Source organism: Eretmochelys imbricata, chromosome 17, assembly GCF_965152235.1.
Source record: "Eretmochelys imbricata isolate rEreImb1 chromosome 17, rEreImb1.hap1, whole genome shotgun sequence".
NCBI lineage: Eukaryota > Metazoa > Chordata > Testudines > Cheloniidae > Eretmochelys > Eretmochelys imbricata.
Window position 1 is genome coordinate 9,872,964 of NC_135588.1, and position 21,563 is coordinate 9,894,526.

Here is a 21,563-nt window from a genome sequence, read left to right on the forward strand (position 1 = left end):
AGTAGGCCATTTAGGGATGTGGGGCAAAAATTGGGGATTGGTCCTGCTTTGAGCAGGGGGTTGGACTAGATGACCTCCTGAGGTCCCTTCCAACCCTGATATTCTATGATATGATAAATTGGTTAGTCTCTAAGGTGCCACAAGTCCTCCTTTTCTTTTTGCGAATACAGACTAACACGGCTGCTACTCTGAAACATGAACAAACATGGCATTTCTGAGCGTGTCTGCAGGTATTCCATCCTGTTTCCCTGCAGAAAATACTGTGGCCAAAGAATAACAATAATATTAGGATTATATAAGGAGTACTTGTGGCACCTTAGAGACTAACCAATTTATTTGAGCATAAGCTTTCATGAGCTACAGCTCACTTCACGAAAGCTTATGCTCAAATAAATTGGTTAGTCTCTAAGGTGCCACAAGTACTCCTTTTCTTTTTGCGAATACAGACTAACACGGCTGTTACTCTGAAACCTGTCATTAGGATTATATAATGTAGCAAATACTTTATTTTAAAGAGAGCCAATTTATCAAGTGATAATATTGACGTAGCCAGGGTAAGAATTGAGTGGCTAGAGGTTGTGGTAGGCTTGTAGCAAAACCGAAGTTTGTTTTGTTACAAGTACTTTCAGGTGGTACGACAGCCCCCAAGTCATCCTACCAATTGTTGTTGTTTTACTATTTCACATTCCTATTTTAAAAACATTTCTTCTCCATGTTGTTGGGACAATCGGGAAGCTTCCCTTAAAGAGAAAAAGTGATACAGAGTACATGGTGTGCTGTGCACTGCATGAAAAAACAAACTGAAAAACTAGAGATTTTTTTTCTATCATAGTCGTTTTCCAACAAAGTTGATATGTCCCTTTAGACATACAGATTCATGTTTGTGACTTCCGACGAAGGTATTTTAGTTGATATGTCCCTTTTAGACATACAAATTCATGTTTGTGACTAAGTTACTCATGTTGAATTATTTAAGGACATGACCTAAACCTAGAAATAGGTGTGTGTATGGAACTGTTTATAGGTTAATAGTAAGGAGGTTTTTTTTAGGTAAAAGGAAATGTATGGAAGGTGTGAAACTGCAGTTGTTTCCCTCAGTGAAATCTGACTACAGCCCAATCATCTTTAGATCACATCCTTGTTTTATGACACCCATTCATGTCTTCCCTCCGCTCTGCAGGATGGAAAAAAGTGACCCAAGACAATTTGTCTGTAGCCTATTTACAGATTAATCCCGTTCTGATTACAGCACTAATTCAGTGCAGATCATATGACTGGAAACTGTAGAAACACGTGTTTGAGAGTGATCTTACATGCTGTCTTGATGTAGATCAGGGATTATTGCCACTGTTCCAGTTACTCTTTAAGAACCCTTTGAAACAACTTCAAGACCAGTAGTTTCTTTAGTTTATCAAAGTATTTGTATGGACAGATAACGAAGCTGAATTTTGTGTGCCTTTATTCACTATAATTTAAGGCTGATTATATTCATCTCTGATTAGATCCTTCTGGTAATATAACTAAACAAGGACGTATACTGTAATCATTCCCTCAATCAAAGAAGTTTGCAAACTGTTGCAGTATTTTGGGACCTTAATTGAACCAGATTCACAAGATGATGTAAGTGATTTTTGTCCAATAGTTAGCCCTCCTAGGATTGGCTATTTGTATTTCATTTCCGAGAAAAACAATGTGGTGAAATATTGGGATGTTTTCATTTCATACTGAATAACTTTCACAATCAGAGTAACAATTTACTGTAGTAAAAATACCCACTGTTAAATATACCTTTATTAGAAGCAGAAATTGGCCTTTTTGTTGAATATTCAGCTATTGTGAATTTTACATTCTGAGTATTTTTTAGTGAGATTACTCAACATGTGCTAAAATAAATGAGCAGCCTGTTATCTTCAATAGAAGCTGAAGTCCACTTTTTTCCCTTGTGGAATTGTTTGTGCTAAAAGCCCATTATGTAGGACATGGCAGTGACATTTGGATGAAGGTAGGGATTTAAACTTCTAGCGTGCATTCATTTCATGTAATTGCTTTAATGATTATAAGCATAGAATAAAAACCAACTGGATTTGGATACTAATCCTGTCATAGTATTCCTCTTAAACCTTTCCCTATTTTATTAAACAATGGTGCAGCCTCCAGAGATGATACAACCTACCACTGTACACAGTACGCTGTACACGGATTAGCAAATAAATAAGCCTTCGAAACACTCACTACTTGAGCTGTTCTGTCATCATGTTCATCATAAGAGGAAGAATGAAGACCCTCTGTGAAATGTGGCATTTTGCTAATGGGGAGAGAGCATGAGTTACCTTCAGTTATTTTTCTGAATCTGTGCCTGAGCATTTGTCTGTAGAGTTTATTTCTTACTGTATTACTTTAGTGAGGAGAGGAGACAGTTACCTGAAAATGTTCTTCATGAATACTTTAGATATGTCAGGTAGAAATGTGCAAGGTAGATGAATATGAATTTAAAATGTAAGTTGGTACCTAAATGAGTAATTTTTCTGTAAGTAATCATTTTAACTCTATTTGCAAATAGTACAAGAATCTAATTTGTAAACCTCTCAGTTTTTGCCCATGGTAGTATTGTGTACAATGAGTTTTTTTTTTTTTTAAATAAAGCTTCTCAAATTTCAGTTGTTAGCTGATTCTACTTAATGCAGCTTCATTGTGCCACTGTGAAAGTGGATTGCGTATATTTGAGAGAGAGATCAATCCCACTTAATTTAAGTATTTTTTTTTTCAGTCAAACTGGGCTGCTTCCTTGAAAATAACTTGGTACTTAAACTGTAAGTTAAGATGCAGCTTGGTTTAATTGGATAATTTATTTAGAAACTTAACTACACTTACTGTATGTGCACTTCTGTCTTTTCATTTTCTACCTTTTTTCTGAAATGTGTAGATGTCCCCATGAAATGTGAAGCCAAGCTGGTAACTGTATGTTTATCCATATGTACAACGTGCCACAGTAGCTTGTATGCCATATTAGAATCAATAGGTGAACAGGTCCTTGTTCTGCAGTAGGTTGAGAAAAGTGGAATACTGATTCTATCAGAGTGTACAGTTACTTATATATGTATCATCCACAGACGTTGAAACTCTTGTATTTAAAATACTTTGAGACCTTAATGCTTAGACTACCAAAATTAAATCCAACTTCAGACCTAGCTGTAGCTATTTAGTGAACTGCTCATTGTGAATATCTTGGATGTTGTGAGATTTGTAATTATGCATTTACTTGAAAATAATGAAATTAATTATGTCTAAAAATCATCAGTTACTTGACAATTTAAATATTAGTTAATTTAAATATAACACTGAATGAAGTCTTTTGATTTGTGGAAGGTGCTCAGATGCAACAGAGACATTTGCATGTTGATGTGATGGAGGCCACATAATATCTAGGCTATGCAAGCCATTCTTCCGGTTTTAAGACAGATGGGCCTCCTTTTTGGGTGATTTGTCTCCTGTCTAGTGCTGAGACAAAACCAGACGTTGTTTTGTCTGCCATTTTGAAGAGCGTGAAGCTCCGTCCGCACTGGCATGACCTTGCATACACAGCGTGTGCAAGGTCACGCCGGCCAGGCTGGCTCGTGCCTGTTCTGGAAGTGATGGAAGGTCCAGTATTCTGGGACTATGTGAGTGGCCACTGTAAGCTAGACAGTAACTAAAGACTAGACCCTGCTGTTGGACTCCTGCACCTGTGTGAAGCACTCCTGGTGTTCAGTGCAACTCTGTACAAACACAGAGTTCCACCTGCATGCATCTCACTGTGGGATTGGTCATAAAGCCCCAACCCTGCATCAGGCTGCAGTAGCATGCTCTCCAGGACCTGGGCAAAGCACTGTTGACTTCAGTGGGACTGCACGTAAGTGCTGTGCTTGGCACAAGGGTCAGGACTCTAAGGAACAAACAATTCTGGCAGTTCAGTCACATGCAGAATTTAAAACCCATGGGTTATTACATCTTTACACTGTGGGTATTTTTGCTCATACTACATAGTACAGTGCTTAAAATAGGGATAGCAAAATTTATTAGAGACTCCATGGTAGAATAGAAAATTGTTGCAAGAGATGGTTCTTTTTTTGAAAAATTTTTGAGATAAAAACAACTTGTACCCTCTTAATGTTCGGTTTCTACAATTCATATAAATTATTCCAAATGGATAAAGGACGTCTTTTCCTTGGTGTAATGTTAAAACTGTAGAGCCAAATTGTGAACCCCTTAGTCACATTTAGTACCCTGTTTTGAAAATAATTTCACTGAAGTCAGTGGGAATGTGTGGAGTAAGGTAAACATAAAAAGAGGTGTTGTAATCTCTCCAGTAATGAGCACTGATTTGTGCAGACAATGGACTTTCTTTGACTCTGTCTGTCTGAATGCCATATCATCCCTCCTTTTTTGCCAGTTTGTCCTCAAGGAAACGTTTTACCAGCTATTGATTGCCTGGTTGTAAGCAAATTTTACACACTTAAAAACATGATATTTCTGTACTTCATATATAGATACACAGCAAAAATATATATATATATTGTTTTTGTTCTTTTTTTTTTTCCTGTGTCTGTTCTGAAGTGAGACTTGTGCATTTGGTGTGTGAGGGGAAAAAAGGACAGAACATGCAAATTGCAAATATTGCTTTGTAGTCGTATGTTTTGGGCTTCTCTCCACAAGCATCTTGAACCCAGTTTCTCCAACAGAAATCAATGGCACTGTCAATGGATACGTCTAAAGCTGACATTTTTCTCTAGAAGACAGGATTCTTGAATATGTATGAGCATAAAGTTGAATCCTTCTCAGGTAAAAGCCTAGTCAAATTTAACTGCCGTAGGGCTTTCTCCTGTCCATTGTATTCTTCTTAAAGGATACTAGGGGCATTTTATCTGAACTCTGAACCAGTGGAAACTGATGCAAAGGGACACTGCAGCCCTTCCCACCCCATGTCATTGGACTCTAACTTAAATTTTATCAGACCTGGTGTTTGGAGATGTGACGGGTGGGGCCCCTCAGAAGCCATAATGCACTTCCTCTTGGGGGACAAGAAAATATCAGTCTAAAGTTTGCTCTTCGATAAATAGTGCAAGCCAGTGACTTTTCCAGTCCTAACTCAGTCTCTTTGCAAGTGAATTGTTCTGACTTTTTCCTTTTCGCTACTCCTATTGTCCCCGTCTGTCTTCCGCTGCTGCCTCTTTCTGACATCTCGCCTTTCACTTCATATCCCAGCTTCACCTCCACAGTCTCATTTATTTTGATACTAGAAACTTAAAACAGGAGAATAATACTTTGTTTTACTATAAGAAAATTATTTCATGATCAAAACAGTTCATTAGGCAACTTTTCTTAACTAGTACAACATTAATTTTATATAATATTGCCATAAGTAAACTCACAATGACATGTTGTGTAGTTTTTTGGGGGTTTTTTTGGTGTGTGTGTGTGCGCGTGTGTCTGTTATGTAGTGTTGGTGATATGAGGAAAACGCTCAAAGCGATCAGTAAAGAATTCAGATGACAGCATCAGAATTACTTCAGGGAAAAAGGGTCTTGTCAAACAAACTTGATATTGTTTTTCAATGAGATTACTAGTTTGGTTGATGAAAGTAACTGTGGTGTCATAATCTACTTGGACTTCTATAAGGCATTTGATTTAATGCCCCCCAGTATTATGATTAAAAATTATCAAGATACAAAATCAGTGTAGCACATATTAAACTAATTTAAAAACGTACTAACAATTAACGTTCTGAAATTGTAATGGGAATAGTCATCAAATGGCTATACAATGGGGTTCTACAGGATTGATTTTTGTCCTAATACTATTCAATGTCTTTATCAGTGATTTGGAAGAAAAGATAAAATCATTGCTGATAAAGTTTGCATATGACAAACTGCTTGGTGGAGTGGTAAATGACAAGTTTATTATACAAAGTGATCTGGATTGCTTGGTGAGCTAGGCTCATTGAAAGAATGAGCTTTTTTACTCGATCCAAAAGCAAGTGTTACATCTAGGAGGAAACAGCATAGGTCACTTTTACCAGGTGGGGTAATGTATCCTGTAAAGGAGTGACTCTGGAAGGGATTTAGGTGTTACGGTGAACAGCTGATTGTGAACTCCTGGTGCAATGCTGTTTACCTGGTACTATGTGCAGTTTTCGTGGGAATGCTTCAAAAAGGATTTGGAAAAATTGCTGGGGCTTCAGTATGGAGCTGCAGAAATGATTCGAGGTCTGCCTTATAATGACAGATATAAGAATCTTGATTGATATATTTAGTTTATCAAAGAGGAGGTTAAGAGAAGTTCAGACTGGAAATAAGGCACAAATATTTAACAGTGAGAGTACTTAACTGTTGGAGTGAGAAATTTTCCATCGCTTTAAGACCTTAAATAAGGGTCGAATGTCTTTCTAAAAGATATGCTGTGGCTCAGCCAGAAGTTATGGGACTGATGGAGGAATTTATGGGTAAAATTCTTCGGCCTATGTTAGGCAGGTGGTCAAAACGTTGGTCCAGTGCCTAATTTGTAACAAAAGAGGTGCCAGGACTCAAGCAATTTTTTTACATTCATAACTTATGCAGCAAGCCTAGAGGTGCCGGGTCTATGAACTGCCAATCCTAGAGGTGCTGGGGTTCAGCCCTGGAAACCCCTGGCACAAATTAAGCATTGTATTGGTCTCTTCTTGCCTTAAAATCTTATGACTGTGGAGTTGAGGCATCAGAGTCCCATTTCTCAGACTTTAAAGTTCTCAGCTTATTCCCTATTTTCAGAGGCCAGTAACTTTAGAATAAAATACTTAACACTTGCAGGTTTCCTTGTAACTTCTGTATATACATCCTCATAAAACCCTTATGAGAAGAGTAAACATCGTACCCACATTACGGATCAGGAAACTCAGACACCAGTTGGAGTGATTTCTCCAAAGTGTTATGCTCAGAGTTAGAAACAAAATATAAATACTTGTCCTGAAAATTTTCAGTGTAAACTATTTTCTTTCTCAGAATCCAGAAATCTAACATGCAACAATCCAATACAGGGGAGAGAGACAGACAGACATACATAGCAGGTGCTACCTAAAGCAGAGAGGCGCAACTCAATGCACCTTGCTGACTGGCTCTTTTGTAGGCTAACTCCTGAGGAACCAGATCACATGTTTCTTTTAGAGCCCCCTAGTCCACAAGTGGGACGAGGAATCCCCTTAGAATTTAAAATGAGAACTTGTAATTTTGACACAGTTTTCAAAACACCACACAAAGATGCTTGGTGGCAGATCCAAGATCAGAACAGAGTTCCCAAGTCTATGCTTGACAGTGTGGTTTAGTGGATTCATCTTTAAGTTGTATTCACCTCTATTATACTACCATGCAATAGTTAACTCGTTCTTTTTAAGGAAAAGAAATGAAAGCAGTGTAGCTCTTTGACACTGCAAATTTGCATAACTGAACAGTGTTTTCATATTAATAGACTCTTTAGTGGGAGGCTGAAGGAAATGTTTGTGGTCTGACACGAGTTATGGTTCCAGTTATTGATCTCTGACTTCAAATAGTTGTGTATGTTAACAATTAAATTCACTAATGCATGATGTGCTCAGCCACTTAAATAACCAGGAGTAGATGAATGTGTGTAGAAATATAATCTAACCAAAGAATGATTGGAATTTACTTAATAAAGGACAGTAAATTTACGCTGTGTTCCCCTTGTTTACATGATATTCCCCCCCCCATAAGTGTATTGAACCACCTTTCTGTTCGAAAAGTATTGTAACCTTTAAACATTTTTTTTTTCTGTTCTAGAAAAGTTTACTTGAGCTTGTTTTTAACCTTTCAGTTTTTGTATTCTCTAGGTCAGTAACAGATCCACGAGATGGAAAGAGAGTTGCACTCAAAAAGATGCCCAATGTCTTCCAAAATCTGGTCTCCTGCAAAAGGGTCTTCCGGGAATTGAAGATGTTGTGTTTTTTTAAGCATGACAATGTGAGTAAAGTTTGAGTTCTTAGTGTACTGGTAGAAGTGTTAAGAAAAGATGTTAAACATGGATTATTTAAATCAACTTTAAAAATCCATTTGCTTTAGGATTATCTAAAAATCCAGAGGTTGCACACAGTGAAAGGATTAAATAGTTAGTTGACCTATGGGTGCTTGCACTCACTTATTCATCCTGATCTGAACTGACTGACATAGTGGAATCTCTACCTAAATTTCCTTTATTTCACTACCTTATGTTGTCTTCCCTCTCCTCTTTATATCCAGTTCATCTGAGGGTGTCAGATTACAAAAATGATTTTCTTGTATGTGGTTAAATGCTGAATTCAGATCAGTGGTCATAGTACTGAATTGTTGGTGTACTTTTATTCTTGCATCGGCCTCAATAGATGGGACTGAGGGGAAAGCAAAGCAGATTCATGGAAGCTTTAAGACTTTTTTTTCTAGACACATAAGATGGCTTTTGAGGCATACATGAATCTCTGTTTGGCCAGCAGTCCCTACTCCACTCTGTTATCTGGTTTAAATGAGTCTTATTTTTTCAGTCCTCTTCCAACCCAATTTGGTCATGATACCACTAAAGTACAACCCATTAACCTGTGACGGTAATCTGATCAGCAAAAAAAAGAATCCTACCCATAAACTGACTCTGTGATTATTTCAGCAGTCCAGATTCTGCTCAGAAATCTGTATATGAATTGTAGAGAAGTATAAACTGAGGAATCAGCTGGAGAAATGGCTAAAAAGTTGTTAGTGTGGCGGATGAAGGAGTTCTTCATACATTAAGCAACAGGAATGTGGACCCAGAGGTGGTGTAGACAGTGTCTCTTCTAATTCAAAGAGTTGACCGATTCATATACTACTGGTAGCAGTTCACGTTTTACTTGCAGTTTCTGTTCTGGCAGATATGTGTATTGTACTGTAAGTATAACTTGATAATTCTGCATTGATTTCTTTGCTTAGAGACTCTCTCTATACAGCCCTTAATTAGAGCAAAGAGGCAATCTAAGACTTGGGAGATGGAGGGAGAAAAACACAAACTGGACTCTCAAAATAAGCCAGATGGTAACTAACTAAAACATTATAACAAAGCTGCAGCTTCCAGGGGTGGCCTACAGATCATTACTCAAATTTCTACAAAACAGTGCTCCAAGGTAGAATAGGTGCTGTATAACAGACTTCTACACTAGCAAACATTTTTTCTTTGTCTTTACACTGATTCATAGCCACTGATTCATAGCCATTCGCCCCCCCATTCCTGGTAATTGCCTACTTTTCCAAAGTTCCCACAGGATGCGCAGACCCTTGGTGAAAATAAAGCTTGTGACAGTAGGGGATACTTTTTTTTCCTCTTTATAAAAATGCCGTGAGACCTGAGTCTAAGAAAATCTTTGTTGTGTTTTCTTTTTACTAAAGATGTCCTTGGGGTAATACATTAAATCATTTCTGTGCAGCAACTTCATTACAGGTTAACTTTTGTTAAGGAGTAAGAGGTAATAAACTGCTTTGGCAGGTGATCTGAAGCGGAGTCTGATAACAGAAGCAGTTTGTGCACATGCACTTAAATGCCATAGATTATGTGGTCCCCTGTTCCCCACCACCCCCCAAAGTAGTTTTCTAGTCTTGTGAGGATTTAAATTCTGTGCAATTGCTTTCTTAAACGTGTCACTGTAGGGACACAACTTAAGTGACTGTCTGGGCTGTTGGTTCAAAAAGTGAATAACTTTAATGTCTGTTGTAAATGCCTTTATGGAAATGGAGTGGATGGAAATGGAAATGATATGTTGGGATGTTGTTAAAAAGATAAATTGCAAGACAAAATCAGTCTTCTTTTTGTCTGTATACTTAGTACTATTTTACATTTCAAAATGACTTCAAACTTCTTTCAGAGATTTTTGTGGTCATATTTTTACATTTGTGATACTAGGGCCAAGATATTTTTAAATGGGTGCCTTAAACTTGTGCTTTTAAGCTAGTATACAGGGACCTGAAAAAAGCTTTATTTTTCAAAAAGTGCAGAACACCAAGCACCTTGCATTGACTTACAGCTGCTGGGCACTTAGTACTTTTGAAAATCAGACTACTTATTCAGGCGTCTAATTGTGGATTCAGGAACTGGAGTTTTGGCATCCATTTTGAAAATCTTGCCCTCTGAACATCTTGTCCTCGGTCTCCTTATTTTGATTATTTTGTTGGGAGAAGCAAAGACACGGGATAAATTCTACACTCACCTGCATGCTGTGCAATCTTGCTGAAGTCAGTGGGGCTGGCTTTGTCATGCAAGTGCAAAATTTTTCCTTGTGTCCTGTGGGTTAACAGAACACAGCATATGCAACAGTATTGCCATACAATATAACATGCAGTGATGTCAACTTTACAAATATTTGGAAGCCAGCTACTCTCACTTTTTAAAGAGATGTTCTCCAAATGTGAAGACCAGACTAATCTTAGTTTGTGGGCAGAATAAGGCTAAATCCTACAAGGAAAATGAGTTCGTTTACAGACAGAGATGTTGGTAGGTAGGATACAGAAAGTCTACATAGGTGTTTGAAATTAATAAATAACAAGTAAATTATGCCAGCTGTAAAGTTGGACTAAGTCATGGGACAGGCCAAGGTTAAACAAGGCCAAGGTTAATTCACCAGACAGTTAAAAATTGTGGTGTTTGTCAAATGCATTAAAAGGACATCTCAAATATTTTAAACAGTAGGCAAACAAAGTGTTAAAAATATAGCCTGACCTTGCCTTTGTCGTAAGTATTTGCTTTGATTTGACTAAGATTTCTATTTTCTTTCCGGTAAAATTGTCTTGCCTGTTGTTCCATAGGTGCTCTCCGCCCTTGACATACTCCAGCCTCCACACATTGACTACTTTGAAGAAATGTATCCTAAATATAAAATAATTTTAATTGAGGTAGGTGTGATTGACTTTAGACTACAAATTGTAAGTGTTTGATTTAATCTGTGATCTGTACATAGGGAATTGGAAAGAACTTGGGCCCAGTTTTCATAGCCTTTATGTGAATAGTTTTGTTGACGTCAGTGGGACTGTTCATGCAAGAGCAGTTTGTTCATGTTATGATTAGAGATGAACAGGTTCAGGATTGATCATGAAGCTTTGACTTCATGAGTGCCAACAGGCAAGTGGGGTATAGTGCTGCTTACCAGCAGGCACCACTTGTAGTTAAGATTCCCCCAAATACTGTCTTGAAAATTACTTCCCAGAATTATGTCTTTATTGGTCTGTGTTTATTAGGTAACATTCTAAAAAAATTCCTAAAAATGCCCATCTTCCCATACTCACGCATGACACATACCAGGATATAGAATTTCTAGGGATATTCTTACACAACTAGTGATGTTTGGCATTCGTTATTCGGGCCTCATATTGAAGTAGAAAACAGATGCCACATGAAAATATACATGGTTTACCTAGCATTTACACAAAAGAGCCCAGGTGGATAATTTTTCGAGAAATCATGAATACCGTAATAGATTACCTAACATTAAGATATTTCTCAGATCACTGGAAGAGTGTTGATTCATTCCAAAAAACAATATTTGACAACTATGAAAAAATACATATGTATTTTGTATTATTATTTATGTTCAGTTGGCTGGTTTTGGTTTTTTTAGGGGGGATGAGATTTAGAAGTTAAGTGTACTGGGAACATATTTAGTGATTGATTATCTGTGACCTCTTAGTTGCACATTCTTATATATTATAGAGAAATAGAAATAATTAGGCAATATTATGGTTAGAGCTCACTTGCTTTAATAGAAATATAATTCTAGAATATTTTTAGTCTTTTGTATGGCACCCATCACTACAATATATAAGTAGTGATTTGTACAAAAAGTACATAGGAATATTATGATTCTGATTTCAGCATCAAGGGCTGTTATTAAAATAAGAATCATTTTGTTCCTCTTAGCAAGACTTTACCATCTTACAGATCTAGAGATCCCAATAAAAATTTTATGCCTACCCTGATATCACTAATCTATTACTATTTTTAGAGTTAATTTACACATTTAATACACAATGTTAATTTATGGGAAATGTTGGGGAAAGTTTTAAACAGCTCTTAATAGGGAAATAAACCAGATAATCACTGTACACTGGGACTATTTGGTTATAGACATATTTCCAGTGGAAAGGAATTCATCAGACTCCTTTCCATGACTGATATTTAAAGTAAACTGCAAAACTTTGCAAACATTTTAAAATGTTTTAAGAACCCAAATAAGTAGCAGAATATTTTTTGCAGACTTAAAAGGAAAAGGGTATTTTAAGGAGAAGATAATTTAGGTAATTGAAAAGTTATTTTTGTTAAGATACTTGGTTAATATTTCACACTGAAGAATCTATAGAAATGGTATGTACTCAGTGGGCTTTTTAATGCACGAGTGTTTTTGTCCTTTTCCTTTTTTATGAAGTTTAGGTTTTAGAGACTATCTAAATAATTTACTAAACTCACTTTCAGTTTCTTATAGTATATCATCATAACAAACATCAACATAAAACTTGTAAATAAAATAATAGCACTTTATTAAAAGATGCAAATAAATTTGTCCTTAATGGATTGTCAAGATTCAAGTTCAGTATTCCGTGTCCTGAAAACAGGTCCTGTTTTAGATTGTTTTATTGTTTTCAGTTGTGGTAAGGGAAATGCAAGTTAGAATTTGTCAAGTAAATGAACTGTTCAATAAATACATTGTTTTTAAAAGTTACTCTCTATGTAACTTATATTATGTATATATCAATTATAAATACCATATCTGTTGATTGGATTAAAGCATAGTAGAATAGTTTGTAAAATTCCAACATGCAAGTTACAGTAATGAAGTCTTTAAGTTTAATCAAAAGTTTATCTGAATTGAGAGTTCAGAATGAATGTCTGCTCACCGATGTACACTCTTATTAAAATATTTTAAATCTATAGAACCAAAAAGCAGGTCACAGCTATATTACCATAATTTTAATGGCTCAAAATGCTGATGTACTACGTGCCTGAGGAGATATCTGAAACATTTCTGGGTTTTGTTCCCTTTTTAATTCTCTATTTTTCTAGTGGAATCCTTTGGTCTTGTAATAAATAAATCTTAATAAATAAAAGGTGCTAACTTTCAGATACAGTTAAAGTCCTTGTAGTTGTGGAAGAAACCCCATTTTATTGTTTGGCTTTTTTTCAAGAACTGTAAATGTACAGGCTTACTAACTGAAGCTTGTTATATAAGAAACAAAGTTCATAGTGATGGAAGATAGAGGAATCCAAGGTCAACCGCAGAGCTGTTTTATTTTAAATTGAATAATAAGACAATTAACGTGGGCAAACTACATGAAACCAACTGTTAAAATTTTGGTCTTAAACCAATTAAGTGAAAGATTGAGAGTTGCTGAAAAGCTGTTCAGGGTAAAAACACACAGGCCTCCGTTAAGTGCTGTATTTCAAATATTTCCCAGTGAAAAGAAGATTTTTATAGACATATGGGTGAGGTATGGGGGGGGGTGTGTGTGCACGCACATGTATGTATGTTTGCGTTTTTGTGTGTATGTATTATAAAATTAAGACTGGAGAATCTTCTTTCTTGCATACAGGCCTCCATATTTTGATAGTAGGCCTTCAGCCTTCTCTGCTGCTTTTTTGAGGCAGAGACAAACGTGTGGGCACTCACTGAAGAGCCAGCCTATTTCTCTGTCTCTTGAGCTGCGGAGAATTCCTCTTCAGAGGACAGTCTTCAGAAATAAATAATTCTGTTTCACTTGAACTCTGAAATATATTGGATCAACTTGAAGTTCTTACATTTTTCAAAAAAAAATAAAAAAATAAAATTGGAAAAATAAAGATAACATCTTCTGTGAAAAAATGTTCCCTGTTTTTGGACTGACTGCTCAAAATTTTGAAATTTCCCATATTTTTCAACTAGCTCTAATATTGGCTGCTAAAAAATATTCTACTTTAAAGTGAAGTTCAGTGAAAATTTCAGTAGCTCTCCCATCTTATAGGATTCGACTGTTTTGCTGAGATGGAACAAATGCCAGGGGAATGCAATGCCCGGCGGGGGGGCGGAGAGTGCCAGGTTGCTGCTCGTTGTTCTCCAAGTGCATTGAAGATGGAAGGAAAATGCCGACTATTCTATGCCCAATAGGGCTCCACCTCAGGGGGATGGCCTGCCTTAGAAAGGTGCCTGTACTGCTCCCTGCCCCCAACTGTGTTCCTGTTGCTCTCGCAAAGCAGGAATCTGGTGCCAAACTGTCTTCAGTTAGGCCAAATGTAGCATTAGTCAAAGCTCCCAACACAACTAGAGGCCTCACCTTGTGCCTCCGATTGTTGGCTACCTGGATTTGGCCCTTATATTGGAATAGAATTATTTTTTTCTCGAAAAGATAACTCAGAAAGTGCATCTTAAATGCCAAATGGAATTTTTAGGTTGGTTTTACAGATTATGTACCTTTTTGGTAGGAAAATATTTAGATAAATGTCTCCCTAAGGCAGCTGAAGAAGAAAGAGAATCTCTGTACTGTCAGTATATGTGCCTGTAGGGCACATGTAGTTTTAGCTGAATAAAAAGTCAGTCGGACGGAAATAATAACAAATTCCATGGGGACCCTGGTATCTTCTCGCTTTTGTGTTTTCACACCACTGAATCTAATTTGTCAACCAGTAGTGGCACAGTATTCGATAGTGTCTGTGAAAAAGCTTAGTTTGCTTTTTTCCTCATCATGCACTAACTGTAGCTTTTAATTATTTAAGGGTTTGAGATTGGGTATTGCGTAAAGATATGACACCATGTTATGAATTGAAGTATGTTTCCTTTATTAAAACTACCTCTGTAGGTTCATTCAGCACCTGATTCGTGAAATAGCAAGTTCAGAGCATGTGGCAAAAGGCTGGTAGTAAGAAGAATCTGGGTTCCATTCCTGCCTCTCTCATCATTTTGGAATGTGCTCTTGAGCAAGTTGGTTGCGGTACTATGTTGTAAGGATTCCTCATATCCGTCACAGCAATTCTCATTTAATTGATATAAATTACAGACTTATAGCAGATACAAAATTATAGTTGTTATTCATTTCAAAATTATAGTAGGAGGAAATCTAAACAAAAATTGCAGCAGTTATTTTTCTGATTGATTTAACTATTTGCAAAAAATTACCAAAAGATGATTGTTCCTTAAATGTTTCAAGCCAAGTAAGTTTATTTTCCCATCAGCATTGCTATAACATACGACCAAACACCAAGCCATAACTTCATGTTATAGCATCTGTTAAGCTAATTGTCAGTGTCCTTGTTCAGTCTGGTTTATTTTATCTGAGTTCTTCTAGTTTGACCTTTGCTTTATGTTTCACTCTGATACTTGAGTCAGGGAGGGAGAAATGGAAAAAACAGGTCCTTTTTATTAGACTGGAAAAATCATTTGTAGTTAAAAATCTATGTTGTACACCCATCTTGCAAAATTACCATTGCAATGTAGATTTTTCTCCATGTCTGGAATTAGAGGTGAAGTCAATCTTGGAATTGGTGCTTAGAAATTGCTTACACAAAATATTGAATGTTTAATTAGACTAGTCTGTAGTGAGATGAGTTTTCTGTACACTTATTGTATGTTGATATGTTACTTCCCCAAACACCTTTCAGGGTTAAGAAAACTGCAAGCTAATTTGTAGCTTCACAATAAACTGCCGATTTTAAAAGCATTTGTGCAGTTGGGTCAGAATATTTAAAAAAAGCTTTTTAAGTAATGATTTGATAACACATACTTGTATAAAGCTAGGGACTGTTTATTTGGCTGAGTCAGGCATAAAAATCTTTACAGGATTTATTTGTGGGTTAAGTGTACCCAACTCATCAAACAGGATTGACTATTTTCACAGGATTTTCCATATAATTACAACATAGAATGCAGTACTTTTCCTCTGTGTGTAACTCTCAAGGTTGTATAATTCATTAAATATTTCTCAGCTTGCATAAGTGGCCAGATCCTACATCTCAAGGTGGCATAAAACTAAATGGTCACTCAGGCATTTCCGTCATGTTATCAAAAATACAAAGTGCTGCCTTCAGTTAGAAAGTGGTGTGTTGTGGGCTGGAATGGGGCATTTAGAGAATCTGAGTAGAATAGCAATTGTTAATTACAAAACAGAAATAGAAAAAGCATTCAAGAATGAACTAATAAATTCTAGTAAAAGTTAGATTCTTCATTTTTTCTTTCTATTATCCTAACATTTTCAACTTGCAGAACCTTAAGAGAGTGGTGCTTATAGTACTGAAAATTGGTAAGGTTAATCTCATTCGAACTTGGTCACGTAAGGGAGGATGACATATATTAAACTTGTAATGCCTGTGGTGGTTTTACACCTTTGTTTTGTATGCAAGATTTGGGGATAATTTTTAGTTGAACTTTTTTTGCAAAGAGTCTTCCAAATTTTGGATAGGCCAGTCAGTTTTGTGTGTGTGTGTGTGTGTGTACTAATAAGATGTGAAGGTAGTTCTAAGTTTTGTATAAAATAAAATACATGCTGTAAATAAACCAAAATTATTTAGACTTTAAATGCTACAGAAGGTCCTTTTTAAAAAAAAAAAAAAAAAAAAAAGAGAGAGATCTGACTCCGTCAGGTAATATATATAATATGAGAAGATGAATATATTGCCTGAAGGAGTCAGATCTTTTTTTTTCAAAAGGACCTTCTGTAGCATTTAAAGTCTAAATAATTTTGGTTTATTTACAGCATGTATTTTATTTTATATTTATACAAAAATTAGAACTACCTTTGCATCTTATTAGTAATACCGCCATGACTACAGGGGTCATTTTGCAGCGTGTGTAACGTGTCTAAATTTTGTTAAGTCAGCTATTGTGCAGAAATCCTAAACTGAACAGTATAACCTCATCCCTCTAGTTTTAATGCCTTTCCTGGTTGAGATTGTGGAGCTGGTAGAAATTTCAATATCTGTTCTCCCCCTCCTCCCCCCCCCGCCCAAAAAAAAAAAAAAAAAGATGGTTGAACTAGGCCGGTGGTTCTCAAACTTTTGTACTGGTGACCCGTTTCATATAGCAAGCCTCTGAGTGTGGAAAAAAAACCTCCCCCCCCATATAAATTAAAAACACTTCTTAATATATTTAACACCATTACAAATGCTGGAGGCAAAGTGGGGTTTGGGATGGAGGCTTACAGCTCGTGACCCCCCCGCCCCATGTGATAACCTTGGAACCCCCTCAGGTTTCCCAACATCCCCACCCAACCCCCCACCCCCGCCCATTTGAGAACCCCTTTGGTAGGCTGAGCCCTTCTGAGCAGATAAGGTTGGATGATGCTCCAATTGCCTGAGAAGTTGCTCAAGTGACCATCTTTCAGAATGAGCCAAAGCTTTTCTTTGGGTAGCATTTTCAGGCTGTTCTGGCCTGTGCTGTTAAGCATTTAACTTTCATCTTTTTAATATAAACAAAAGCAAATGTTGAAGATTTAAGCCAAAAGCAGAAGAGTTGAAAGGGAACTACTGTGACTTGGCTTGTTCAAGCATTTCTTGCCATCGTACTGCTGCCCTTTGTTAGCTTTCTGTTTCCAGTTTTTATTTATACCACTTTGTTGTGAATTATAAACTGACCAGAGATAAATTACACCATCAAATCCTGTTGGCAACTCGAGGGCAGTCCATGATATTGAAATAGCCATTGTAAACTTCCATCAATATGATGGCTGCAAACCATTTCCAGAAATTTTAAAAAGAAGTGTGTATGTGTAGATACACATACATATTCACACAGATAATATATTTTTGTTGGGGAAATCATTGTATTTCCTATATTTTTGTATTAAAAAAAACCCTAAATTTCTACACAAGGTAACATCCATGAGTATTTAGAACTAGGTACTGATATTTTTCTGCAATGTTATCCTGCATACATGGTAGTGCTCAAGTTGAAACTGATTAATTCAATATCCCACATTTGTTCATTATACATTCTGCTTATCCTACAGGAAGCTTTATTGTATTTGGTTTCAACCTCTAACTGAGCTCTTTGGAGTTTGAATATATCAGTTTTGTGGAGTATTGCTGGGCTTTTGGAAGGCTCTTTTTACTGGTTGATCGGGTTATTGTTATTTTTCTATTTTTGATCAATTTAACTATTTTTTTTGACCAGCTGAAAATTTGTCATTTTTTTATATTTAGATAACCTTTGCTTGGGAAATAAACTATTTTGTTTTGTTTAAATATAATACCTTATATTGATTGCTGCATAAAAATATGAACACATTTCAAGGTCAGTGATTCTAACCGAAGTGCATGCAGATTTTCTGTTTCATACCAAGTTACTGGTTGCAAAGATGGGATATTCTTTATGGTTGACTCTTTCATAGGAACGATAGATAATACTCCAATCAGTGTGCATAGCTATTTCTTTCATGTGGACAGCAGTGTCTGAGACAAATAATCTTCATAAATTGGATTTCAGTTATCAGCACTTGTTAAATGCCCTCATTTTATTACGCGTCATATGAGTTATAAATCATATCTAGGTTAAGGATTGCTTCCTCTTTGGGACTGTACTATCAAGAATATTTAAATTGGGTAACCATAATCTGTTATATAGATGTTTTTGAACAATTCTATATGTAAAAGAACAGAGGCATTCATTTTTTTCATAAATGTAACTGATTTTAAGGATAGTGTATTGACAGTGTTTTAGAAAACTCTGCATAGGAGTTTTGATTTTCGTTTCTTGACATTTAGATTGTATTGTTCATATGAAACTATTTTATCTTGTGGTCTGATTGCTCCTTTCCAGGGAAATGATTCTCCTATAGAGGCGACAAGTGGCATACTTGGTTAAAATCTGTTACGTTCAATGCACCAGTTCATATTTGCATTTAAAAATCATGCTTTTTAATAGGTTTGTTTTAATTTTTAGATAGATTTAGTGCACATAAAAGCTAGCATTTTGATTTTTTATTATTTTTTTTTTAAATTCAAGTAGATTCTGTTAATTCATTATTTTTGGGTGCCTAGGAAGTTTATTATTTTAACCCGTTTGCTCTGGGAGTCAGTTTCTTGACATAAACCATTGCAACAATTGAACACTGAAGACCCTCATTGTAGAGGTATTGAAGAAAAATTAATGTATGAGAGCTTCATTGTATATGTTTGCTTTTTCCTTGTTTCTGTTACTACTAATGGTAAGTGAACTTGAAGTTGTCCATTTGAAGTTTTAACAGTTTATTTTTAAGAAAATAGCTCTAGAAGTTATTGTAGTTACTGTTCACACAATGTCCAATTCAGGGAAACAGTAATTAAATTTTCATGGAACTTGAATTTTTTAAAAAAGTGTCTGAACTTGGGAAAAATTAACAAGTAATGATAGGGACTGCCAACTCTTCTCCCTTAAATCACCACACGTTTTCAAGATGGTAACTACTTTGGTTATTGCCAATTCAACTTGAATTTGTTACTCCTGGATTTCCTTCAGAGGTTGGTTGCTCATTAGTTTAGTGACTTGTTATAGCAATTTTCCACTTAAGATTTCATGTTGGCAAGTAGGGTAAACATGGTAAACATCTGGAATGTCACTGAAAAATTCCATCTCTTGATAAGGAGGAGCCATACCCAAATATTTGGCTTCGCTAATAGACACAAGGGGAGAAAACTAACAGGTACCATATTTCCCTTGTTATGTATTGCATATAATGAAAATGAGGGTAAAAATCTCTTCACAAAATGTAGATCTTGGTTCCTTATCCTGTAGAACTTTTGAAGGTTCAACATCCCACCTTTTAAGATGTAAGACTTCACAATACACATGTTCCAATCCCTCCACCTCCCGAAAAGAAGTCCTCCAGCAAAACTAAGGAAGACCAGACTTGGCATTCTTGATATTTCTAACGGTTAAAAAGGAAAAAATCAGAATCATCGTCCCCTCTACTTTAACATGCACCTTTAAACCTCTGTACATCTCTTGTAAAAGGAAACATTCCAATCTTTTTTTTAAAAAAAAGCGCTCTTTGTAGGTCAGTATACGAGAATTCTAGTCCTAATAACCCACTTTTAGTTGCATTCTGTTTAATATGGAATGTTGTTTTAATGTCTGTATATGAATTTCCTTTGAGGTTTTGTAGAATTAATTGCTTCACTGTTGCCAAGTACAGTAACAGCACACGTTGCAGATGTGTACCTGTGCTGCTGAACGTGAAGTAGTAATGGGCAGATGCCATGGAATGTTATGCTAAATGCATTCCATTTGCCAAGGAAACGTCTAAGATGCGGAACCTAGAAGCTTTTCTGGGAAAGGGAGATGTCAGTGAAAACAGGCTGGATGAATCTTTTATTTCCTTGGTGAATAAGCAAAATCCCAAGCTCATCTGGTGAGTGAATTTAAGGCCTGAATACTTAAAGACTGGATTGAGTAGAAGGTCAGGCTGTGGGTTTGAGTATAGAACGGTTAGGGGGTGGCGGGGGGTAGCCTTGCAATTCTGAAAACCAAGGATTTGTCTGGTCTACACAGACCTAGGTATAACACAATAATGAAATGAATTATTATTCACAACTTCAGTTATTTTAGTGCATATCTGTGTGTTAATGCTTATTTCAGATGGAGTGTCCTATTTTGCTATAACTAACTATTAAAAACTTATGTGTTGATTTAGCTATTTTGATTCCAGTTAAACAAGTAGTATCGTAAGATTAGAAGTAGGAAGGCTGAGAGGAGCCCTAGTGCAGGAGTGCAGTTAAGTACACACTAACTTTCTGTAATTTTGACTTGATGTGTATAGTGTTTATTTTAGAAAGCTCTCATTCTTTCATGTCTGATTCAAATCTTTTCTACTTTTATGTGTAACCCGTTTATTAGCCATCTACCTCTAGCTTGTGGAGGATGATTTATTTAATATAATAGTAATAAAATATTATGGATGAGAGTAGTCTAATGTGGCTGCTTGTGAAGCACATACTCCGTATCTAAAGAGGATTCTAGGGAGATGGCCCTTTTTCCCAGATAAATGTAAATCCTTAGACTAAAGGTAGTTTGGCAGCAATGAAAACTTTTCCTCTCTTACGAGACCTACCAAATAGATGGGATAATCTTCATGTTCCTCTCTTATTACACAGAATCTGGTGAGGTTTAACTTTTATAAGTTATTTATAACTCATAATTCTAATTTTTGTATATTCTAAGTTTTCTAAATTTGGAACAAGCAAGTTTTTGCATTTTAAAATCTGTGATGATCGTTCAGTGTATCTTACCTGTTTATTGATCTAATTGTCCCAATCTAACCTACTGAGGAGACGGCTATAAAGACGACATTAGGTAATGGTTGAGGCATTTGCCAGTCTCTCTATTTTTACAGAGAAAATAGCACAGAAAATACCTTCCTAATATTACTCAGTTTATTTCCATGTTGTAGCATGTATACATGGATAGAAATTTGAACTGTGCTTTTGTTTTTGCTGCAAGTACCACTCAAGTTCTTACTTGTGAGAAATTGTACATGCGCTTCTGTGGTAGGTTAGCTGTGTTGCTTGCACACCTCTCCAAGCTATTGACTGGGAAACTTAGCTTTTTTGCCATGATCTGC

At 36.2% G+C, this 21,563-nt stretch overlaps 1 protein-coding gene across 2 annotated transcripts in view; it reads left to right on the forward strand.

Moving 5' to 3' along the window:
• Nucleotides 1-21,563, forward strand: part of NLK (nemo like kinase) — a 111,462-nt gene that overhangs the window by 54,437 nt on the left and 35,462 nt on the right. For both annotated transcript variants that reach the window (XM_077836992.1, XM_077836991.1), the window contains exons 2-3: nt 7,856-7,985; nt 10,821-10,876. In XM_077836992.1, the coding sequence (XP_077693118.1) occupies nt 7,856-7,985; nt 10,821-10,876 (186 nt within the window). The remainder of the gene's footprint in view (nt 1-7,855; nt 7,986-10,820; nt 10,877-21,563) is intronic.